Source organism: Netta rufina (assembly GCF_964035555.1).
Source record: "Netta rufina genome assembly, chromosome: 26".
Taxonomy (NCBI): Eukaryota; Metazoa; Chordata; class Aves; order Anseriformes; family Anatidae; genus Netta; species Netta rufina.
This window is the reverse complement of record NC_140150.1, coordinates 2,928,834-2,947,738: the sequence shown is the minus strand read 5'-3', so window position 1 is coordinate 2,947,738 and position 18,905 is coordinate 2,928,834. Positions and strand designations below refer to the sequence as shown.

The window sequence follows — 18,905 nt, the reverse complement described above, 5'->3', positions numbered from 1 at the left end:
AGGAGCAGGCGAGGTGGAGGAGAGGCCGAAGGACTGCGTTTGGTCAGCCGGGGGATGGCTCGGTGAGAACAAAGTGCAGTTTTCCAATGCTTGGAGGAGAAAAACATGGAGAAAAGGGATGCAGAAGTGCACAGCAAAAGGACAAGAGACAACAGACCTGTGTGCCACAAGGGGGACTGATGCTCACAAGGAGCCAAACGCTGTGATGGGAGCTGCACTGGTGGCACCTCCGCCTTTGGAGGGTTCCCGACTTGACCGGACACCAGGAGCTCTGCTCAGCCCTTTGGAGCTGGCCCCGCAGGGCAGGCGGCTGGGCTGGAGACCTCCACGGGCCCCTTCCACCCTCTGCCTTTCAGACGTCCCAAAAAAAAACCACCAAACCCATCAGTTTTCCCAGCTTTCCAGGTCTCCAGGAGCCAGCAGCCTGAGCGGAGCCCACCACGCTCGCAGCACGCCAGCACCCCCCTGCTCCCTGACACCTCCCCTACAGCTACGAGGAAACGAGCCCGGAGCAAGGCTTGCTCTGCCTTTATTGACTCGACAGCAGCGCTTGGAAGGGTGCCCAGCACGGCGCAGGCAGCTGCAGCACGGCACCCACCCCACGCTCACGGAGAGCGCGGGCGGCTTCCTCCCCCCGTGCCCCCTCGCCGAGGCGGCCAAGTTTTGGTCTCTGCACCGCGGGTGCTGCCCGAGCCCGCTGCTCTCCCTGCTGCTCACACCCCTCCTGCACCGGGTGCCTCCTGTCACCACCTCGGCCAAACCTCAGCCAGGCAAATCCAGCCCAACCCGGCCAGGAGAGGCCTGGGGGACAGGCTGGGTGATGGGACGGCGGTGGAGAGGATGGCTGGGAAGGCAGAAAGGGCTTGCTGCCCACCCCAGCTGCCCAAACGTCACATGAAAATCAAGGGTGGGATGAATGGGAGAAAGTGCTTAACTCCATAAAGGTGCCCAAGTCCTACCCAAGGGATTTCTGCCTCTCCTGTGCTTCTCCAAACACCACCCGTCCCGTTTGCCCAACCGTGTTTACAACCACTGTGCTTCAAAAAGCACCAAAACTCCCTCTGGAGCTCACCAGGGATAAACTCTAAGCTGCAGCGAGGTTGATCCTGTGGGTATCTCCCACGGGTCAAAGGAGAGAAGCACAGAGAGAAGGCGAAGTGTTTAGCTGAAAACAAATTAAACCTGGGAAGCTGCCAAACTGGTGGATCACGATCCAGGGTGCTGCAAAGTAAAACAAGAAAAAAACACCTCAGGAGTAGGTGAAAAGTTCTTAATTATCCAGCAGTGCTGGGCACGCCTGTTTGGAGGAGCGCCACGTAACAGCCCGGGCAGGGGTGTCGATTCGGTGCGCAGGCGTGGCGGCACCACCACGCACCCAGGTTCTGCTGTGGGCCCGCAGGAAGGAGGCAGAAATTTGGGAACGGCCACGCAGGGAGGGAGCAGGGGCAGAGCTCAGCCAGCATGAGCCCAGCTGGGCCACGTCGAGTCCCAGCGAGCTGCTCCCCAGCTCCTGCTTTAACCACGAGCCCCCATCACTGACATTTCCCGTCCTCCCTGGTCAATCCGGGGGGGAATAACCTCTCAGGCAAGGCCAGGCTTGGGTCAGCTTTGATGTTTATTCCTTGCTCGGTGACACAGCGCAGCGTGGCACATCCTGGCGGCACGGGCGACGGAGCGGAACGCTTTGGGCGCGGGGGCCTCGCTGCGGGTGGGGGCGAGCTGTGTCCCCAGCTGCGGCCGTGCCGGCGGGACCCGGGGTGGCCGTGGGGGTCCCGCAGCTTTGGGGGGCGCTGGGCCAGGGCAGGGGGAAGGCACTGGTGCTGCGAAGCAGCGGGCAGGGAGGGATGAGGGTGAGGGTGCTCACGGCGGTGCGGGGAGGGCCGGGAAGCCCGGGCTGGTCTGGAGGGGCTCAGGGCGAGCGGAGCCCGGCTCCCGGTGCCTCACTGCGAGTGGATGAGCGCCCCGGCCCCCTGCCCGAAGCCGAAGCCTTTGGGCCCGAAGTTCTTGGCATAGCAACCTGCAGAGTGAGGGAAGAGAGAAAAGGTAAGGGCGGCAGCACGAGGGGAGCACGGGCACGCGAGCGGGTCCTTCTCCTGAGGAAGGCACTGCTGAAACAGGTCGGGGTTTGCCCTGTCTGCCGGGCAAACAGAGAGGCCCCCGGCCCCACAGCCAGCCCCCGAACCAGCTGCGGGGGTCACCGCCTCCCCAGCCCTCGCTCCCATCCCAGTTCCCAGCACGGGGCTTGACCCCACAGAGGCAGCACGCACCTTTGCAGTAGATCTCCCCGTCTTTGTCTGCCAGGGTGGTGGACTCCAGGCTCTTGCCACACTTGGCGCAGCGGAAGCAGGACTTGTGCCAGGACTGCGGGACGGGAGCAGAGCACGGTCAGACAGTAGCAGGGGACAGGGCAGCGACACTTTGGCTACCAAGTGGGTCCCTTTGGAGACCCAAAACCATGAGCAAAGAGGTCTGGAGAGGATGAAAGCCTTTCTGTGGAAGAGCTGTCCTCCCTGCCTCCATGCTCAGCGAAACCCCCCAGCCCCAGGGGGAGGACACAGAGGGGAAAATCTGATGTGGTCCCTGCTCCCACACTGAGCCCGTTCGAGAGCCTTCAGCCCACCTGCAGCAGTCGCTTAAGGCAGCAGGTAAGGAGCAGTCACCCCCTTTTTGGGTCTAAAACACAAGGATAAATCCCTCGACTTAGTGGCCTGGGATCCACCGCTGCTGCTGCACCTCAGCCTGGGGGTGGGACGGGGGGGTTGACACCTGCCCCTGCACAGCTTCAGCTCCAAGGAAGGCAACAAACAGATAGTAAGAACGCAGAAATCAGCCAGCGTTTAAAAATAAAACTCCCCCACGGCCCTGCCAGTCCTCCGGGGATAAATGAGCTCACAGCCTCGGAGCAGCCCGCAGAGTAGCCAGAGCCGCTCACGGAGGAATTTAAATAAACAGTTTGGAAAACATGAAACCTTTTTTGGAAGAATATGTGAAATTAGGGCCGGGGGAGGAGGTAGCAGATGGAGTCATCCAGCAAACATTAGCACATGAAATACATGCCCTGGAATCCTCTGAGGTCCCTGTTCGAGCACAATGGCTTTGCCAGATTTGGGTCCCTGTAAACATCGACAACAGCAGGAGGCCGAAAGCCCAGGTCATCATTTTAAGGACAACTTTGCCTTCCAACCCTGGGCTGACCCACAACACATCCATCACAGCCCCGGCACCACCGGCCGTGGTACAACGATGCTGTGAGGCTGGGGACACGGCGGATCCCAGCAAAAAGATGATCTGGGCACGGCGAGCACCAACCAGGGCTGCTGCGGGGTGTCCGGCACCGACCCCAGCTGACCCGGTGGGCTCCACACCTCCACTCACCTCCCCCTGCCCCGGCAGCAGCAGTGACCTCGGGAACTCACTCCCTGCCCCGAATTTGGGCTGCAGCACCCCAGCCAGCAGCTGAGGGTGGAGAAGACCCGCTGGACGATGTGTGCGACCAGTCGGTGGTGGCAGTGGCCACGGTCCCACCACTGCTCATCCTCCAAACCCATCCAGCAGCAGGGACGTCCACCGTGTCCCCCACTGAGCAGCGCTGACTACGTTTTATAAAAAACATTTTTCTTTCCCACCCACGGGCCTGGAGGAGTGAGGCAACCTGGAGAACCCGGTTCCCAGAGGTGCCACACTCTCCTTTAGGCTCCCAGCAGGACCCGTGTGTGTCCCCCTGCCACACAGCCACCTGTGCTACGTGTGTCCCCCCCTCCTCTCCACCCCGTTTCTTACCTTTCCAGCTCCGATCACCTTCTCGGCCGCGTACACCGCCTGGCCGCAGCGAGGGCACCCGTCAGACCCCCCGACTTTCTGGGCCATTCTGGAGGCGTTGGGGTTGGTGGGTCGGTGGGACTGGCCCCTGTGGAGGGGAGGGAGGACGTTATTAGGGCTGCGGGAGCAGGAAGGAGGAGGGAAGGGCTGTGGGAAAGCAAACCCCAACCCAGTTTTGGGGGGCCTGGCAGGGTGTTGTTGAGCCCCATGAGCTGGGTGCTGGGAGGGGATGGGCAGCAGGCTCGGGCTGTGGGGACGTGTCCCACCAAGCCCTCATCCCACTGAGAAGGTGGGAGCAGACGTGGGCCTCCTGCCAGCTACGTGGCATGCCCAGGACGTGGGAAGCTCCCTGAAACTGGTGGGCAGCTCTCTGGGCCCTGCTGGTCCTCCAGGAGGTTGTTCCTTTGGCCAGGAGGGGTGACCCATCCAGAAACACACCCGAGTCCACTTCCCCCACAGGGACACCATGGGACAGGGCTGAATCCTCAGCACCTCGGTGCCACCAGGAGCTGGGTTACGCCGGGCTTCTCCCTGCTCCCTGGGCACAGGGCCCAGCTCAGGGCTCTCAGCTCGCCCCGGGATGCTTTCAGCCCCAGGGTGAAGGAGGAGGGCTGCGTGGGGTGGGTGTCCCTGGGGAGCAAGGTGCCCCCAGCACCCTCCAGATTAGGCTCTGCTGGTCGGGGTTTTCTGGGCTCCACAGCCAAGCAGCACGGCTGGACAGATGTGAGGGGAAAAAGACGTGTGCCCACAACAGCCCTGGTTTCAAAACAAGGCTTCAACTCACTCTTCATATTTGATTCCCAGAGACTCGCCCTTGTCAGTGCTCAGGGTCCCGGCTCCCATCCCGTATCCGTAGCCCTTGGGGCCGTACTTCTTGCCATAGCAGGACTTGCAGTAGATCTCCTCCCCATGCACGGCAACGGTGGTGCTGTCCAAGTTCTTCTTACAGACCACTAGAAGAGAGGGGAGGGCCCAGCCATTAGCCCGCACCCAGATCTCCCTAATTAGCTGGAGAAAACAAGTCCTCACAAGGGATAGCACGGCTCGGCTTTCAAGGAGCAGGAAACCCTAGACAAGATCATTGTTCAAAGGGAGCGCATGCAAAACAGCTGGAGATAAGGATCACAACAAGAACATTGTCTGGCTTTAAAAGGAAGCAACCATCAAAGCTACAAGGCTGATAATAAATAAGGCAATCGCTCTGTTAACCCCGCTGCTGCCGGCATCCTGGGGGGAACGGTGAAGGAAACGGGAGCCAGGACGGGGCAGGTTTCCCCCCCAGACCCCAGGCAGGTTCCCAAGGAGGTGTTTGTGCCAACACGAGTCACCCCGGGCTGTGACATGAGCAGGGGTGACACTCAGCACACCTGAGGCATTCAAGCCTTGGGCATCAGCGTGGGACACAGGACGGGACATGAGGGGACAGCAGGGGGGCCTGGGGACCCGGCTGAGCCCATCCAGAGCCCGAGCCCGGTGCTGGGCTCAGACCACACAGGCTCCTCGCCCGACTTTTAGGTTTTCCTGACTCCTGTCCCAGCTCTGATCTCAGCCTCCACGTTGGCTTCCAAGCCCTTCCTGGCACTCGGCACCCAGCAAGCTGCAACGGAAGGAGAGCAGCAGCCGAGCAGGCTCGCAGCGATCTCCAGTGTTTACCTGCCCCATACGGAGCAAGACGCCCAAGGCAGAGTCCACGGCACTGGCAGCCAGCCCCAAAACAGATCCTGTTACAGCTGTGACCCAGCCTTCTCCATCCTGCTTACATGCCTTAAATGTCAACGCTCCCAGCAGCCCGTTTCCCTCCCCACCAGCAGGAAAGTTTCTTGGCCTTTACCAATATCGCAGGAATGCAAACAGAGCACGGCGCTCCTAAATTCGGGGCGAGAGGCAGCGGCCCCGTTACTAAATATGGTGCTTCTCCTCCATGGCAGCCCCGCACGCTGCTGATGGGAAAAGGAGGTGGAAAAGGAGCAGGAGGTGGATGGGGAGAGGTTGTCTTGCCATCTAAGGAGGGTCTGGCAGGGTCTCCTGCTGGCTGCGGGCACTCCGGTGAAGGGGTCCTGTGGCTGCTGAAAGGTGGAGGGCACCTGGGGTGTCACCGCAGTATCCTGGAGCTCATTGGGGGCAACTCTGTGCTCACACAGACCCTGCAGGCCTGGAATTTGGGGACTGGCACCGGCAGGTTTAAAGGCTTTGTGCTAGGGGGGTAGCAAAGCACGGCATCTGGGTCCCTCCTTCTCTGCCCCGCGCCTGAAGCAGCCGCACTCTGCCAGGCAACACAAAAATTCCTCCCCGTCTGCTTCCTCGAAATCAGCCCCAGCTCCCCGTTTTCTGCATCGCAGAGATTCCAGCGCCCTGCCCTCATCGCCTGAAGGACCCTTTGTTTTTCTAGGAGCAGCTGAGCTGCCCCACATCAGCCCTCCAGGAGCCGAGGCCGGCAGCCCCTTGTGTTCCACTCCTGCCTCGCTGCGCTGCCTGGGCTGGACGCCCGCCACGCAGTCCGTCAGCACTCACTCCCGGAGCCGTTCTCCTGTTTGAAGGCACTGTGGTAGGTTTGGCTCCCTTCTGCTTATTTTCTTGGCAAATCAGGCCCGAGTGTTTGTTTTTCTGCCCTAAAGATAACGGCTTCGAATTCCCCGCTGGGGCCCAAGCGCAGCACAGGGGCAGAGGCTGGGAAGGCAGGCGGAGCGGGGAGCCGAGCACGGGGACAGCAGCCCGGGCTGGATTCGCCTCCAGATCTCTCCCTGGCAGCTTGTTTCTGTGTGTTCCCTTCTCAGAGCAACGCCTCGTGCCTGATTTCTTGGCTCCTGGTGCCAGCCCCGTGCTCTGGGTGCTGGTGTGGTGCGAGCATCCCCCAGCACTGCCCCTGTGTACAGAAGGGGCCGTGGGGAAGGACGGCTGCAGGGCAGGGAGACCTCAATCCTCAGCCTGGAGGGAGCTCCGAGAGCCCCCAGCAGCATTGTTTCGGGAGGTAAAAGCCAGTGGCGGGGGCAAACAAGGGAAACGTCCCCACCCTCCTTATCTGGGGCTGCGGAAGAAAGGATTTCCTGCTGCAGGGAGCCAGCACAACCTGCCACCGCTCCTGCCCATCCGGGGACGGCCACTCAGGGACAGCAAACTGCCCTCCTGGTCCCCTCGAGTCACAGCGAGCTTCTCAGCCCAGACACGGCCAGGCAGGAGGGCTCCTGCTCCCTTCGTGCCACGCAGGGAGCTGCTGTCCCACGCCTGCATCCTTCTGTCCGCAGGCTAAACAGAGCCACGCCAGGGGTCTCACACCTTCCCCTCGCTCTGCTCAGGGACAGCCCTCAGGGCGGGGGCAAGCTGGTAACACAGGCTGAGGACCGTGGCAGCCTAATTCAAAGGGCTTTGAACCTGCAGCGTGGCCGTCCTGGCTTTAAGGAGCTGCTCTCAGCAAGGTGACACTACTCGCCAGGCCCTGTCCTGCTGCCTCCAAAGGGAGATGTGAGTGGCCAGGGTTCCTGCAGAGCACAGCAAGGGAGGGACCCCCGCGGTCAGTCCCCAGCCAGATCCCACAGCCAGGCTGGGAGCTTTGGGGTGAGTGGGGCAGGAGGGCCGGGCTGGTACTCACTGCAGAGGAAGCAGGACTTGTGGAAGCTGCTGCCTTCGCACTGCACCTCCTCGGCGAAGTACACCGCCTTCTGGCACACGCCACACTTCTTCCCTCCACCCCAGTTCGGCATTCTGCGGAGAAAGCAGGGGCAGAAAACGTTTGTTGGTTGCATCGGGGCATCCGCGGATGTCCCCAGACACTTGGGGGCTCTGGCACCGTGTCCCCAACAGCTTCCATACCCTGGGCACGCCCGGCCGGCCGCTCACATCTCCTCCCTGTACAGGGACCCCAATCTGCTCCAGGACTGCAGGAGCAGTGCAAAGGCTGCGAAATGGGCACCCCAGGGGTGCAGGACAAGCACCTGAGCGCTGCCATGCAGCTCCTGGGCAGGATGTAAATGCTTCTGCTTCTCCCTCCTCTTTTCCTGAAACGTCTCTGGTGACGCGTGGCCAAAAGGCCCCTTTATCGGCAGATCTGCAGGTAAAATCTGCAGCTAACCCCAAAATATTAGGAGAGGTTAACACAGGTGGCTTGTTTTTGAAGACCAACAGAAACCTCAGGGCACCCCAAATCAGCAAAGTCCTGCTAGGAGGTGCTGAGGGAGGCCGGCTGGTTGAGTGTGGCCACGAGGAGGATCTGATGGCAACCCCAGGTAACTGCAAAGACACCAGGACCAAACAATTTTTGGTGATGCCCTGTGGTGTGGGAAGGGTCCATGAGCTTGGGAGGTCTCCAGGGGCCTCTCCCCATCAACACCTCCATCATCCTCCATCCTGCTTCCAGCTTCCCCGTCCCCAGCTCCTGAAAATTGGGGGGCGAGGTCCCCAAAGCAAGCAGCCCTCGCACTGCACGCCCCTGAGCCGGGTGCCAGCCCCCCGTGGGCAGCAGCAGAGGCAGGGAGCTGGGTCAGGAGCTGTTTGGGTGAGAGCCGGAGGCAGGAAGCCCGTTGGGAGCCGGGTTTCCGACCAGCGCGTGGCCTCGGTGCCAAATCCCTCCCTTTCGGCCAGATCCTTTGCATTGCCTTAAAAGGCCACGAAGCGTTTCTCTGGAAAGCGCCTTATTTCAGGATTTCCTCCTGGCCTGGCAGGAGGGAGCCGCCAGGTTCAGGAGCTGACCCTGGGGGGGGCAGAAGGAGCCCGGGCAGCCCCCCCATAGCCCTGGGCCCCTCCTGCACCACGCCAGACCCCTCGGGAACTGCACACCGCTGGCCGTGGCACGTGTTTGGGGCTCTCCTGTCCCTTCCCAAGCCACCAGGTGCCACCACGGGGGGCTTTGGAGCCCCCCCCACCATCCCCTGCTCCCCAGCCGGGCACCCCCAGCACGCTCAGGGACACGGCACCCACCCAGTTTGGGGCCAGCCGCTCCTCTTTGCCTCCGCCACGTGGTTTTTGGTTTTGTTTTCTTTTTTTTGTTTTTTCCCCTTTCCAGCAGCAGCAAAGCGAAGAAGCTTCCTCTACCCAAAGCGAGACGTCTGCAGCAGGGACGCCCTTCTCTGAGCTGCAGGGCACAGGGGGTGCTCCCAGGTCCCCCCTGCGTGCCCCCCGAGCAGATCAGGCCCTCGTGCTGCTTATTTTCTGCCTCTGCCCCAGGAAGATGAGAGGTGAGGCTTTGTGTCAGCAACTCAACTGCGACCAGGGCAGGGGAACCCCCCCGGAAAGCACCCAGCAGCACGCAGGCAGCCCCAAAAAAGCCCGATAAACGTCCCCAGGCAGGATGGATCTGTAGAGAACCGGCTTGCCCTGGGGACACACGGGGCTCGTGAGGGTCACAGCAGGGCGCAGAGAGCTGGACAGAAGCTCCCAGTCACAGGGAACTCCACACAACACGCAAGGCACGTGCTGACAGCCCGGCAGGCTGCAAGAGAGGCAGAAAAGCAGCGTGTGGTACAGGGCAGAGAGGGCAGGAAAAACAGAAATCGAGGGATGACCCCAAACCCTGCGGAGCGCCCCAGCTCCCCCCTTAACGGCTGCCTGAAGGGCTGTGGGAGGCTTCGCAATCATTTCCACATTTCTCAGCGGGCTCTGAGCCTCCAGGCCCGTCGCCACCCCGGTAACACTTCTCCAAATCCCCACCGGGCCCGCTCCGAATGAGGAACACAAGGGCCCTGCAGCCAAAGACCTCGCTGAGCACGGGCACGAGTGAGACCCAGGGCAGCCAAACCCAGGATTATTTCTCTCCCTCCCGCAGCTCCACATCCCCCAGCGCTGAGGGAATCCCAACCGGAGCCCTCCCACAGCATCCTCCGTGCCAGCCGTGGCTCAGCGCTGCTCTGAGCAAGGCAAGGGGCCCTACAAACCAAGACAGCGCCGTGCTACCAACAGCTGCATGGCTTGGAAGCAAAGAACCACGAGGCTGACGTGTTTTGGAGATTAAGCATAAATCCAGAGCCTGGTGTCTGGCCCTAGAGCAGCACCACTCACCTGCTCAGTGCGAGCAGCAGCCTCACCTTCCAGACGAGCCTGCAGCGCACCGAGTCAGGAGGCAGCCTAGGTTATGCTAAAGAACCAGGCACAAACCAGTACAGAACCAGCACGTCCCAGTGCTCTGGGATGCTGCTACAGCTGGGACGTCAGCGCCATCGTTTGTGCTCCTGCACCAGCTGGAAAACCATCCCCATCTGCTGAAAATACCCCACAGGAACTCATCACAGAGCACTCGCTTTGTGCTTGGAGGAGCTCGCTAAGGGCCAGGAAGACCCACGCTGGCCTGTGTGAAGGGTTGTTTTTCTCGCAAGGAGCATTAATAAGAGGGGATGGCAGGAAAGCACCGGTGCTGCACAAAATTCATGGCCTGCCGAAGGGACAGGACAAGGGGAGGGAAGCACAGCTGGAACCCCAAGCCCTGGGGTGCGATTGCTGCCTTCCAGATTGCAGCACAGCGCCCAAAGCAGTGAACTGACCCCACGGCAGCAGCTGTATAGGGCCAGACATCTCTGGGGGCTTTGCCTGGATGGGAAGGGAGAAGGTCGGGGGGTCTGAGGTGGAAAGAGACCCTCAACACCACCAGTACCCGGAGCAGGATGCTCGGTGCTGCTTCTGCTACCGTCTCAAGGCAGGTCTGCAGCTCTGCTGTGTAGGGACGGGGCCGGCACCAGGCCAGCGGGGTGCTGAGCCCGCTGCCATACATGGGTATTTGTGAGCGCTCACCCAGCGTGACCGCCACGCGCCTGCTGCTGCCCGCTGCTCACACAGCAAACCTGTCAGCTTCCTACCACAACTGGACGTTCACCTGGTTTGTCAGAGAAAAAATCCGATTTCACCTAGAACAAACGCCCAAAGCATTCCCAGGTAGGCGAAGAAAAGCTCCTGACTTCCGCAGGAATCAAACCCTTTAATCCAACTGAGCCCACCTGAGCTTTTATAAACCTTTCTGCCCCCTGGGTCACGTCCCGGCAGCAGGGAGAGGAGCTCAGGAGCCCGGCAGACGGAGGAGATGGAGGCTGCCTGGGTGGCACTCCCCAAACCACGGGCACAGGGAAGGGGCCGTGCTGCCTGCCCTGTCCCTCAACGCCCCGGCAGCAACGAGCCACGTGTGCTGAGCACCGAGCCCTGCCCAGGACCACGGCTGGTCCCAAAACGAGCGAGCCCCTTTCCAGCCTCGCCGCCGAAACCTGGATGCGTGTAGGCCACGCCGATGTCCCACCATCGCCGTGTCAGTGCCCGTGTCCTCTTGCTCCCTGCATCCCAGCCCAGCGCCGGTTCCTCGAGGGGAGCTCGGGGATTTGGAAGCAGCTGCTGCTGAGCTTGGCAGCACCCGCTGCGCCTGCCAGGCGCTAATTAACGCCCTCTCCTACGCCCTGGCCCCACTGCCAGCTCCGAGGATCTGCCTGAGAGCATCCAGCCAGGTCCTGAGGGATGGGGATCCCCTGACACAGGGATCTGCGGGGATCGGGGGCTGCAGGAGGGGATCGGGGGGATGCAGGAGGGGATTGGGGGATGCAGGAGGGGATTGGGGGGATGCAGGAGGGGATCGGGGGATGCAGGAGGGGATTGGGGGGATGCAGGAGGGGATCGGGGGATGCAGGAGGGGATTGGGGGGATGCAGGAGGGGATCGGGGGATGCAGGAGGGGATCTGGGGAGATGCAGGAGGGGGTCGGGGGGGGATGCAGGAGGGCACCTGCCCCCTCCAGGGCTCCCCACGCTGACAGACGAGGCGGCAGCCGAGCTTAGAGCCAGGAGGGAGCCCCTCGGCATCACGCGCCCCCCCCCCCCCCTCCTCCTCCTCCTCCTCCACCCGTGCCCTCTGCCCGTGCCCCCCTTCCCCACCCGGGGGGTCCCGCACCTACCTGCAGCGGGGCCGGGCGGGTCGGGTCGGGTCGGGTCGGGTCGGGAAGCGGCGGGCGCGGCGCTGCTCAGCCCGAAGCCGCTCGGGGGCTTTTGTTGGCGGCGGGGGAAGGCGGCGCTTGGCGCTCAGCGATGGCCCGGCCCGGCCCGGCCCGGCCCTGATGTGACGGCAGCTCCCGCCCCGAGGGGCCGCTCTGCAGGGCACGGCCCGGCCCGGCCCCGCCGCCATGCCTGAGGCGAGCCCTCAGCGGCCCGCCGGGCTCCCCTCGCGTCGCACTGTCGCCATATGTGGCACCCCGTCGCCTCACACAGCTCCCTTGTCACGCCACACAGCCCTCTGTCACCCCGTGTGTCCGTCTGTCACCTCACGCAGCCCCCTGTCACCATAGGTGTCCCCCAGTCACCCCACGCAGCCCCCTGTCACCCCACACGTCTGTCACCCCACACATCATCCCTGTAACCCCCCGCATCCCCCGTCACCCCACACATCTGCCCGTCACCCAGCACAGCCCCCCGTCATCCCGTGCATCCCCTTTTAGCCCCACACAGCCCCACTGTCACCCCACGTGTCCCTCTGTCACCCCACACGTCCCCTCATTACCCCACACATCCCCTCATTACCTCACACAGCCCCCTGTCACCCCACACAGCCCCCTGTCACCTCACGCAGCCCCACTGGCACCCCAGTCAGCCCCCTGTCACCATACATGTCCCCCGGTCACCTCACACATCTCTTTGTCACCCCACACATCCCCCTGTCGCCATACGTGTCCCCCAGTCACTCCACACAGCCCCCTGTCATCCCACGCATCATCCCCTTTTAGCCCCACACAGCCCCACTGTCACCCTACGTGTCTGTCACCCCACACATCCCCCTGCAGCCCCACACATCCTTCTGTCACCCCACACATCCCCCTGTAAACCCACGCGTCTGCCTGTCACCCCACACAGCCCCCTGTCACCCCACACAGCCCCACTGTCACCCCATGCATCCCCTTTTAACCCCACACGTCCCCCTGTCACCCCACACGTCCCCGTCACCCTACACAGCCCACTGTCACCAAACCCTACCGAGTCCCATCACTAACCCACATCCCTCAGAGCCACGTCCACACATCTCTTAAACACCTCCGGGCACGGGGACTCCCCCACCTCCCCGGCAGCCCGTTCAATGCCTGCCCCCCCTCTGCGTGAGGAAATCCTTCCCGATGTCCAGGAGCCTCTAGGAGGGGACACCAGGAATGAGAGCATGGGCTGGCCTTTTCTGCTTGAAAAGAAAGAGACCAGCTATGGGTTTTTGGGGCTCAAGGGTCCCTTTCTGCTTGTTTTCTTCTGAACCACAGTGCCCAAGGCAGGCACAGCCTTACGGGAGAGAGCCGAGAGGAAGGGAGGAGCGGGAGGGGAGCAGAGGGAGGTGCTTCCTTTGGACCTAGAAAACTTTGGCATCATATCCTTTGCCCTGAGCTGTGGGTCAGAAATTCCTGGTCCTGAAGCAAGACCTGAAATGCAGAGAAGGGACGAGGATCACGAGGGGAAAACGCTGATCACGTCCTGTGCTGTGGGGCACCAGCAGATGCCACGATGCACATTGCCAAGAGGACAGAGATGGGAGCGCCCTGGTGTCACCCAGCGCAGTTGGTCACGACGGCCGTGGATCTTCCACAGGGTTCCCTGAGGCCTTGTTACACTCCTACCCCAGAGCAGCCACAGCTCAGGGCTGCGTCCTTCCCCTCGGGGTTGGGAAACCTCTGCCAGATGACTCAGAGGAAGTGTCTAACACACAGCCCATGGTGCTGCAGATGTCGGCCTCCAGCAGACCTGCACAGAGTTGGCCTCTCCAGCTGACTTCCCTTGGCTGTGCATCAGGGGTCGTCAGGTTTTGGAGGCTCACATCCCCCTGCTTCTTTTCTCAGAAGATGGAGCGTGTGAATTAGAAGTGGACTCACAGCCACAGCCCCCTGCATCCCAAAAATCATGGTCCACCGCTGCAAACCTCAGGTCTGCTCTTTGCTCTGGGGCCGCTTGCTGCAGAAGCTGGAGGAGATCAGACTCGTGAAGTACCCAACCCTCTGTAAGGAGGGAGTGAGCTCCAGGCACAGGCAGCAGGATGCTTTGCTGTCTCACTGAGACACTCTTCCCTTTCAGGACAAACTCCAAACTCGTTCACATCCCCGAGCAGCAGAGCTACCGCTCAGGCTGCTCACGGCAGGCTGGCTTCAGCCCTTCATTCCCTTCCATTGCTGCAGCCTCCCCGTCCATTCAGCAGCACCTAGGAAGGAAAGAGACAAAAAGTTTTCACTTCAAGACTTCTTTTCTAGCAGGGGGAAGAAGGCAAAGCAGTTCCAGGAGCTCGGGCAGGTCCTGTGGGTCCCCACGCCATCTAGTGTCGCACCAGCAGTGGGACAAATCGCCCCAGCAGCTCACAATCGTGGAGTTAAAATGTGCTGGAGATGTCGTGGGCACCTGGGAAGGATCCCACCGGTGAGTTAAGGCAAACAGTGCCCTGCATCGGTGAACTGGGAGCCAAGCTGCCAAAATGAGTGACCAAAGACAATGTGGGTTTGCAAGAGGTCAAAAACGGTGCTAAGAGCTTGAAACAAAACCAGTATTTGTGGGACATTGTCAGGGTAACCAGATATTAAAAGAGTGTGGAGTTCACAAGCTGTTAGATTCTGGCTTTGATCTACCATAGGACCCGTGACAGGTTTTGTAAACTTATTTTTCAGCAAACATAAAAGGAATGATTTTTTTTTTTTTTAACTCCAGACAAACAAGCTGCTGGCAGAGGTGCATAAAAAGCACAAACCTGGGCCATTCCAGAAAGCCGTTTTATTATATAAATAAAGCACTTATTTATAACAGAGCAGTTAAAGAAAATTCGGTGTGAAACTGAAGGGAAGGAAAACGGTAGTTAAAGATGTTAGCAGCTGGAAGCACACAGACAGAGGTTTTGTTCAGGATCTGGGAGCTGCAGGGCCAGCAACACGTGCTCATGTAGATCAGCCTGGGAGTAGATGCAGAATAATACTTTTTGTTCAAAAACTTCCTGCTGATAGGAAGGCCAGAACTGAATTTGAAGGCATGGATCATAGGAAAGCAGAGGTGGGAATGTGTTCACGAGTGTCAAGGATCCAGGGTGTGTTTGAGAGGAGGAAAGGATGGCAAGAGGCTCATAGCCACAGACAATAGTCCTCTCTTGCAGCCAAGTCTTTTTTTTTTTTTTTTCCTGGGGATATAGTCCATTTTCAAGATAAATTGTATTTGGAATAGGGCTGCCATTCTTCTGGCTGTGGTTGCTACAGAGCGGGGGCAGTTTGCAGAAAGCACAGCTTACAGCAGACATTTCCAGGAAGGCACTCGACTGACTCCCTGGCACACAGAGCAAATCCCACAGTTTGGAGGCTCGTGCAGATCTGTGCACGTGCAAAGCAGCCCTACATCCCAGAAGTAACGGTACATATGCCAGAAATTTTGGGATCACTCTTTGTATGATTTACAGCCAGTTCTCATGAGCTGTGTCTGTGCAGGACTTCTTGGCATCCAGCAGTTTAGTCAGATGTCCAGGAATCCTGGGCAGATGTAGAAATCTCTCTAAATACACTCGGGTAAAATTTCCATAAGGCAAGTTTTGAAAACACAAAAGGTTTTCACAGGAGCACGGGGTGGTCTTGTCAGCTGTGTAGGAGAAGGGGGTGGGCTGCAGCCCCGTTACCACATGGCAGGTGGGGAGGGACACTCAGAGAACCGTGAGCCACACCACTAGCGTGGCTGTGCACATCGCTGCGCCGGAGCTATGGCTCACATCAGCCTGGCACGCAGCCAGAGGTAATTAAACGCTTGAAGCAATAAATGCAAAGTAACGGAGCTGCAGGCCTGATCCAGCACGGGCTCAGCAGGTTTCTCACCACGAATAACCAACCCCGCTGGGAAGAACATCATGGAAAGCACAGGAAGGCCACAGCTGGGCACCCCAAATGGGACCCAGCAAGCCCACATCCCACAGGGGCCAGGAGCGGGTGCTGAGGGCTCCCAGCCTCCAGCATCCTCCAAAGGCCTTTCTGAACCAAGGACAGGGACTTCATATTTATGACCTGTGCCTGATTTAGTGCCATTAATCTGTCCGGTTGTATGTAAACCCGTTTCAACACCTCACACCCTCACTGCCTTGCTAGCTGGAGCTCTGTCCTAAATTACGTATTTTCCTTGATGCTCTTTTCTGGTGACAGGACGAGGGGGAATGGGCTAAAGTTGCGCCAGGGGAGTTTTAGGTTGGATGTTAGGAAGAACTTCTTTACTGAAAGGGTTGTGAGGCATTGGAACAGGCTGCCCAGGGAAGTGGTGGAGTCCCCATCCCTGGAAGTCTTTAAAAGACATTTAGATGTAGAGCTTAGGGATATGGTTTAGTGGGGACTGTTAGCGTTAGGTCAGAGGTTGGACTCGATGATCTTGAGGTCTCTTCCAACCTAGAAATTCTGAGATTCTGTGATTTTTATGGGTATTTCACAGTCCCTAACGTGTCCCTTAGCTCTGTCCATTGGAGCGGGCTCATCTGCGCGCTGGGGAAACCGAGCCGGGAGCTGCCAGGAGGGGCTGCTCGGGGCCGTGCTGAGGCGCTGCAGCCACGAGAGGGGGCTCGGGGCAGGCCCAACGGAGAGATTTGGGCTGGGCAGGGCCGCAGCGGGGCTGGCGGTGCCCGGCCTCGGGGCTGGGGGTGCCCGCAGCGGGGCTGCAGCCGGGGAAGAGGCAACGCCGAGCGCCGGGGCAATTCTGCGCCTCGCAGCTCCCCGGCTCGCTTTAAGCAGGGTTTTTATGAGGAGAAAAGCCCCGAGCGGAGCCCTCACGGCACCTCCAGGCGGAGCGGGGCCGCCGCCATTTCCCCTCAGCTCCCCCCTCAGCAACGAGGGGTCCCCGGGCGGGGGGTGTGGGGAGGAGACGCTGAGGGGCTGACGGGCTGGCCCGGAGCTCCCCAGCCCCGAGGCCGGGCTGGATTCTGGTGGTGCCACACGGGCGGGGTGCGGGGTGTGAGGTGCGGGCACCGCCGGGACCGGGGAGCGGGGAGTGAGGGGCGCGGGCAGCGGGCGGCGCTGTGATGGCGGCCAGCCCGCCCTGCTAGGGCTGGGGTAGGAGGGAGAAGGGGGGGGGGGAGGTGAAGCAGAGGCTGCTGGGAGTTGTAGTCCGAGGGCTCGCCCAGGTGCGGCGCCGCGCGGGGGCCGCCGGGAGCAGTGCGCGGCCGGCGGCAGGTGCGGCGCCGCCCGCGGGAACTACAAGTCCCGGGATGCCGCGGGGCGCGGGCGGCGCGGCGGCGGCGGCGGCTGTGGCAGCGGCTGTGGCGGCGGCGGTGGGGGCGTAGCGAAGATGGCGGCGGGGGCGCTGCGCCCCGCTCCCGGCTGAGGTGCGGTCGCTGCTCCCTGCGCCTCAGAGCGGCGGCTGTGGAAGAGGAGGAGAAGGAGGCAGGCGGCGATGTCGGAGCCCGAGCACCTGGGTGGGAAGCGGGCCGAGTCGGCGCGGCTGCGGCGGGCCGAGCAGCTGAGGCGCTGGAAGGGCTCCCTGACGGAGCAGGAGCCGGTGGCGGCGGGGGGCGGCCGCGGGCGGCACCGCGGAGCCGGGGGGTCCCGGGTGCGCTTCGAGGAAGGCGCCGTGTTCCTGGCCGCCTGCTCCAGCGGAGACACCGAGGAGGTGAAGCGGCTGCTGGGCCGCGGAGCTCGCGTCGACACCACCAACGTGGACGGGCTGACAGCCCTGCACCAGGTACCGGCGGCCGGCACCGGGATGGGGAGGGGGGTAGGGAGGCTCCGGGGGCTCCCCGAGGGTCCCCCTCAGCTCCGTGAGGGGTTCAGGGGGCTCTGCCCTCGCCTCACGGTCCTGCAGGCTTCGGGCGCTGCAAGGGGGTGAAGGCGGAGGGAGCGCTGCCTGCCACTGAGCCCTAAAATCGGGACCGAGCCCCCAAAACTGGGATTGAAACCGAGAAGGGTCCCGGGGGGGGGCTGGTGGAGGCCCCCAGTGAGCAGCTCCCTGCACCGGCCGCTCCCCAGGATGCTGAGGCGCCCCTGGAGTGAGTTACAGCACCGGGCTGTGAGAGCCAGGAGCATGGCAGGGAGCTGGGTGGCCCTTCTGGTGTTATTTAGGGTCTTTTTTTTAGGGAATTCCTTGCTCTGTGCTTGGGGTGTGCAGGAATGGCTGTGCCCGCAGCGCTCGCAAGGTCAGGAGGCTCTCTGGCCTCTGTGCGTGTGGCTGCCTTGAAAGTCCCCAAAGCGCTGGGCTGGCACCATCTGCAGAGACCTGAAAACACCCACGATAAGCAGCACTGATCGTGGTAACGTGCGCCCAAACATGCCGAGGATCCTACAAAAGTAGCCGCAGAAGTTGGGCTCCGAATGGCGAGCCCTGCCTGGGGACACGTGCGGTGTTTTGTCTGTGGCGTTTGCTGCCCTTGTGTAAATTGACAGGAATGTGAGGGAGCGTGCGATAGCGCTCCCCTTCTGCGGTGGGAAACCTGCCGATATCTGAGGCTGGCTCAGGATTGAGCAGGGCATGTGAAATCAGCCTCCCAGATTGTTGCATCTGGTCAGGGAAATGAATCCGAGCTGAGCCGGGGCCAGCCTCAGGAAGAAAACTTTCTGAGCTCAAGATTTCGTAGATTAAGCATGGAGAGCAGCAGCGGCACTGGGGAAAGAGGCACAGGCACAGCCCAGGAATGACATCTGGAAGCAAGGTCTTTGTAGAGACTGACCTGTTAGGAGCACCAAGAGCAGTAGTCGAGTTGATTAGGTTTTCTTTTTTGCTTGGGTGACATTATTAAACCGAAATATTTGGGAGGCTTCGAAGCTTGGTTCACGAGCTCATCTGCTTGTGGCTGTCAGCGGGCCCATGGGCAGAGGGCTTTATTTGTTTTCTTCTGCAGTTCCAAAAATAAGCTGTAAAGCAACCAGCACAGGGGCTCACGGTCTGTTCTCCAGTATAGCGTGGATCCATTTATTGTCACGTAATTAAGGAAGCACACGAACGTTAGTGAGAGCTGTTTATGGAGGATCTGGCTAGTGAAAGCCTTCTGCCAAGGGAGAAGGCTGAGCGGGAGGTGGGTGGAAGCGTGGCCGAGCTGGGATGACTTCAGGAGGGTTTGCAGCCAAGGCTGCGATGATCTTTTCAGAAGTGTCAGCGCGTTGTGCTGCTGCCCGCGGTGGGACGCTCAGCCAAGAGCGCGTTGGATTCATCAGACGTTGATCAATGGAGAATT

General features: G+C 60.9%; 2 protein-coding genes across 6 annotated transcripts in view; one reads left to right on the top strand and one right to left on the bottom strand.

Annotated features, from left to right (window-relative positions):
- Positions 1-1,578: 1,578 nt before the first annotated feature.
- CSRP1 (cysteine and glycine rich protein 1) lies at positions 1,579-11,756 on the bottom strand. The gene is made up of 6 exons (XM_084301720.1): positions 11,674-11,756; positions 7,406-7,518; positions 4,604-4,772; positions 3,781-3,907; positions 2,268-2,361; positions 1,579-2,017 (listed from the first exon to the last, which is right to left on the bottom strand). Exons 2-6 carry the CDS (start codon positions 7,515-7,517, stop codon positions 1,941-1,943), a joined length of 579 nt encoding a protein of 192 aa, XP_084157846.1. The 5' UTR covers position 7,518; positions 11,674-11,756; the 3' UTR covers positions 1,579-1,940.
- A 5,187-nt stretch (positions 11,757-16,943) lies between these two features.
- Positions 16,944-18,905, top strand: part of PPP1R12B (protein phosphatase 1 regulatory subunit 12B) — a 113,400-nt gene continuing 111,438 nt past the window's right edge. The window contains exon 1 of one of the 5 annotated variants that reach the window (XM_084302037.1): positions 16,944-17,419. In XM_084302037.1, the coding sequence (XP_084158163.1) occupies positions 17,132-17,419 (288 nt within the window). In that variant the 5' untranslated portion in view covers positions 16,944-17,131. The remainder of the gene's footprint in view (positions 17,420-18,905) is intronic. The other 4 variants (XM_084302036.1, XM_084302039.1, XM_084302038.1 and 1 more) reach the window with 4 other exon arrangements.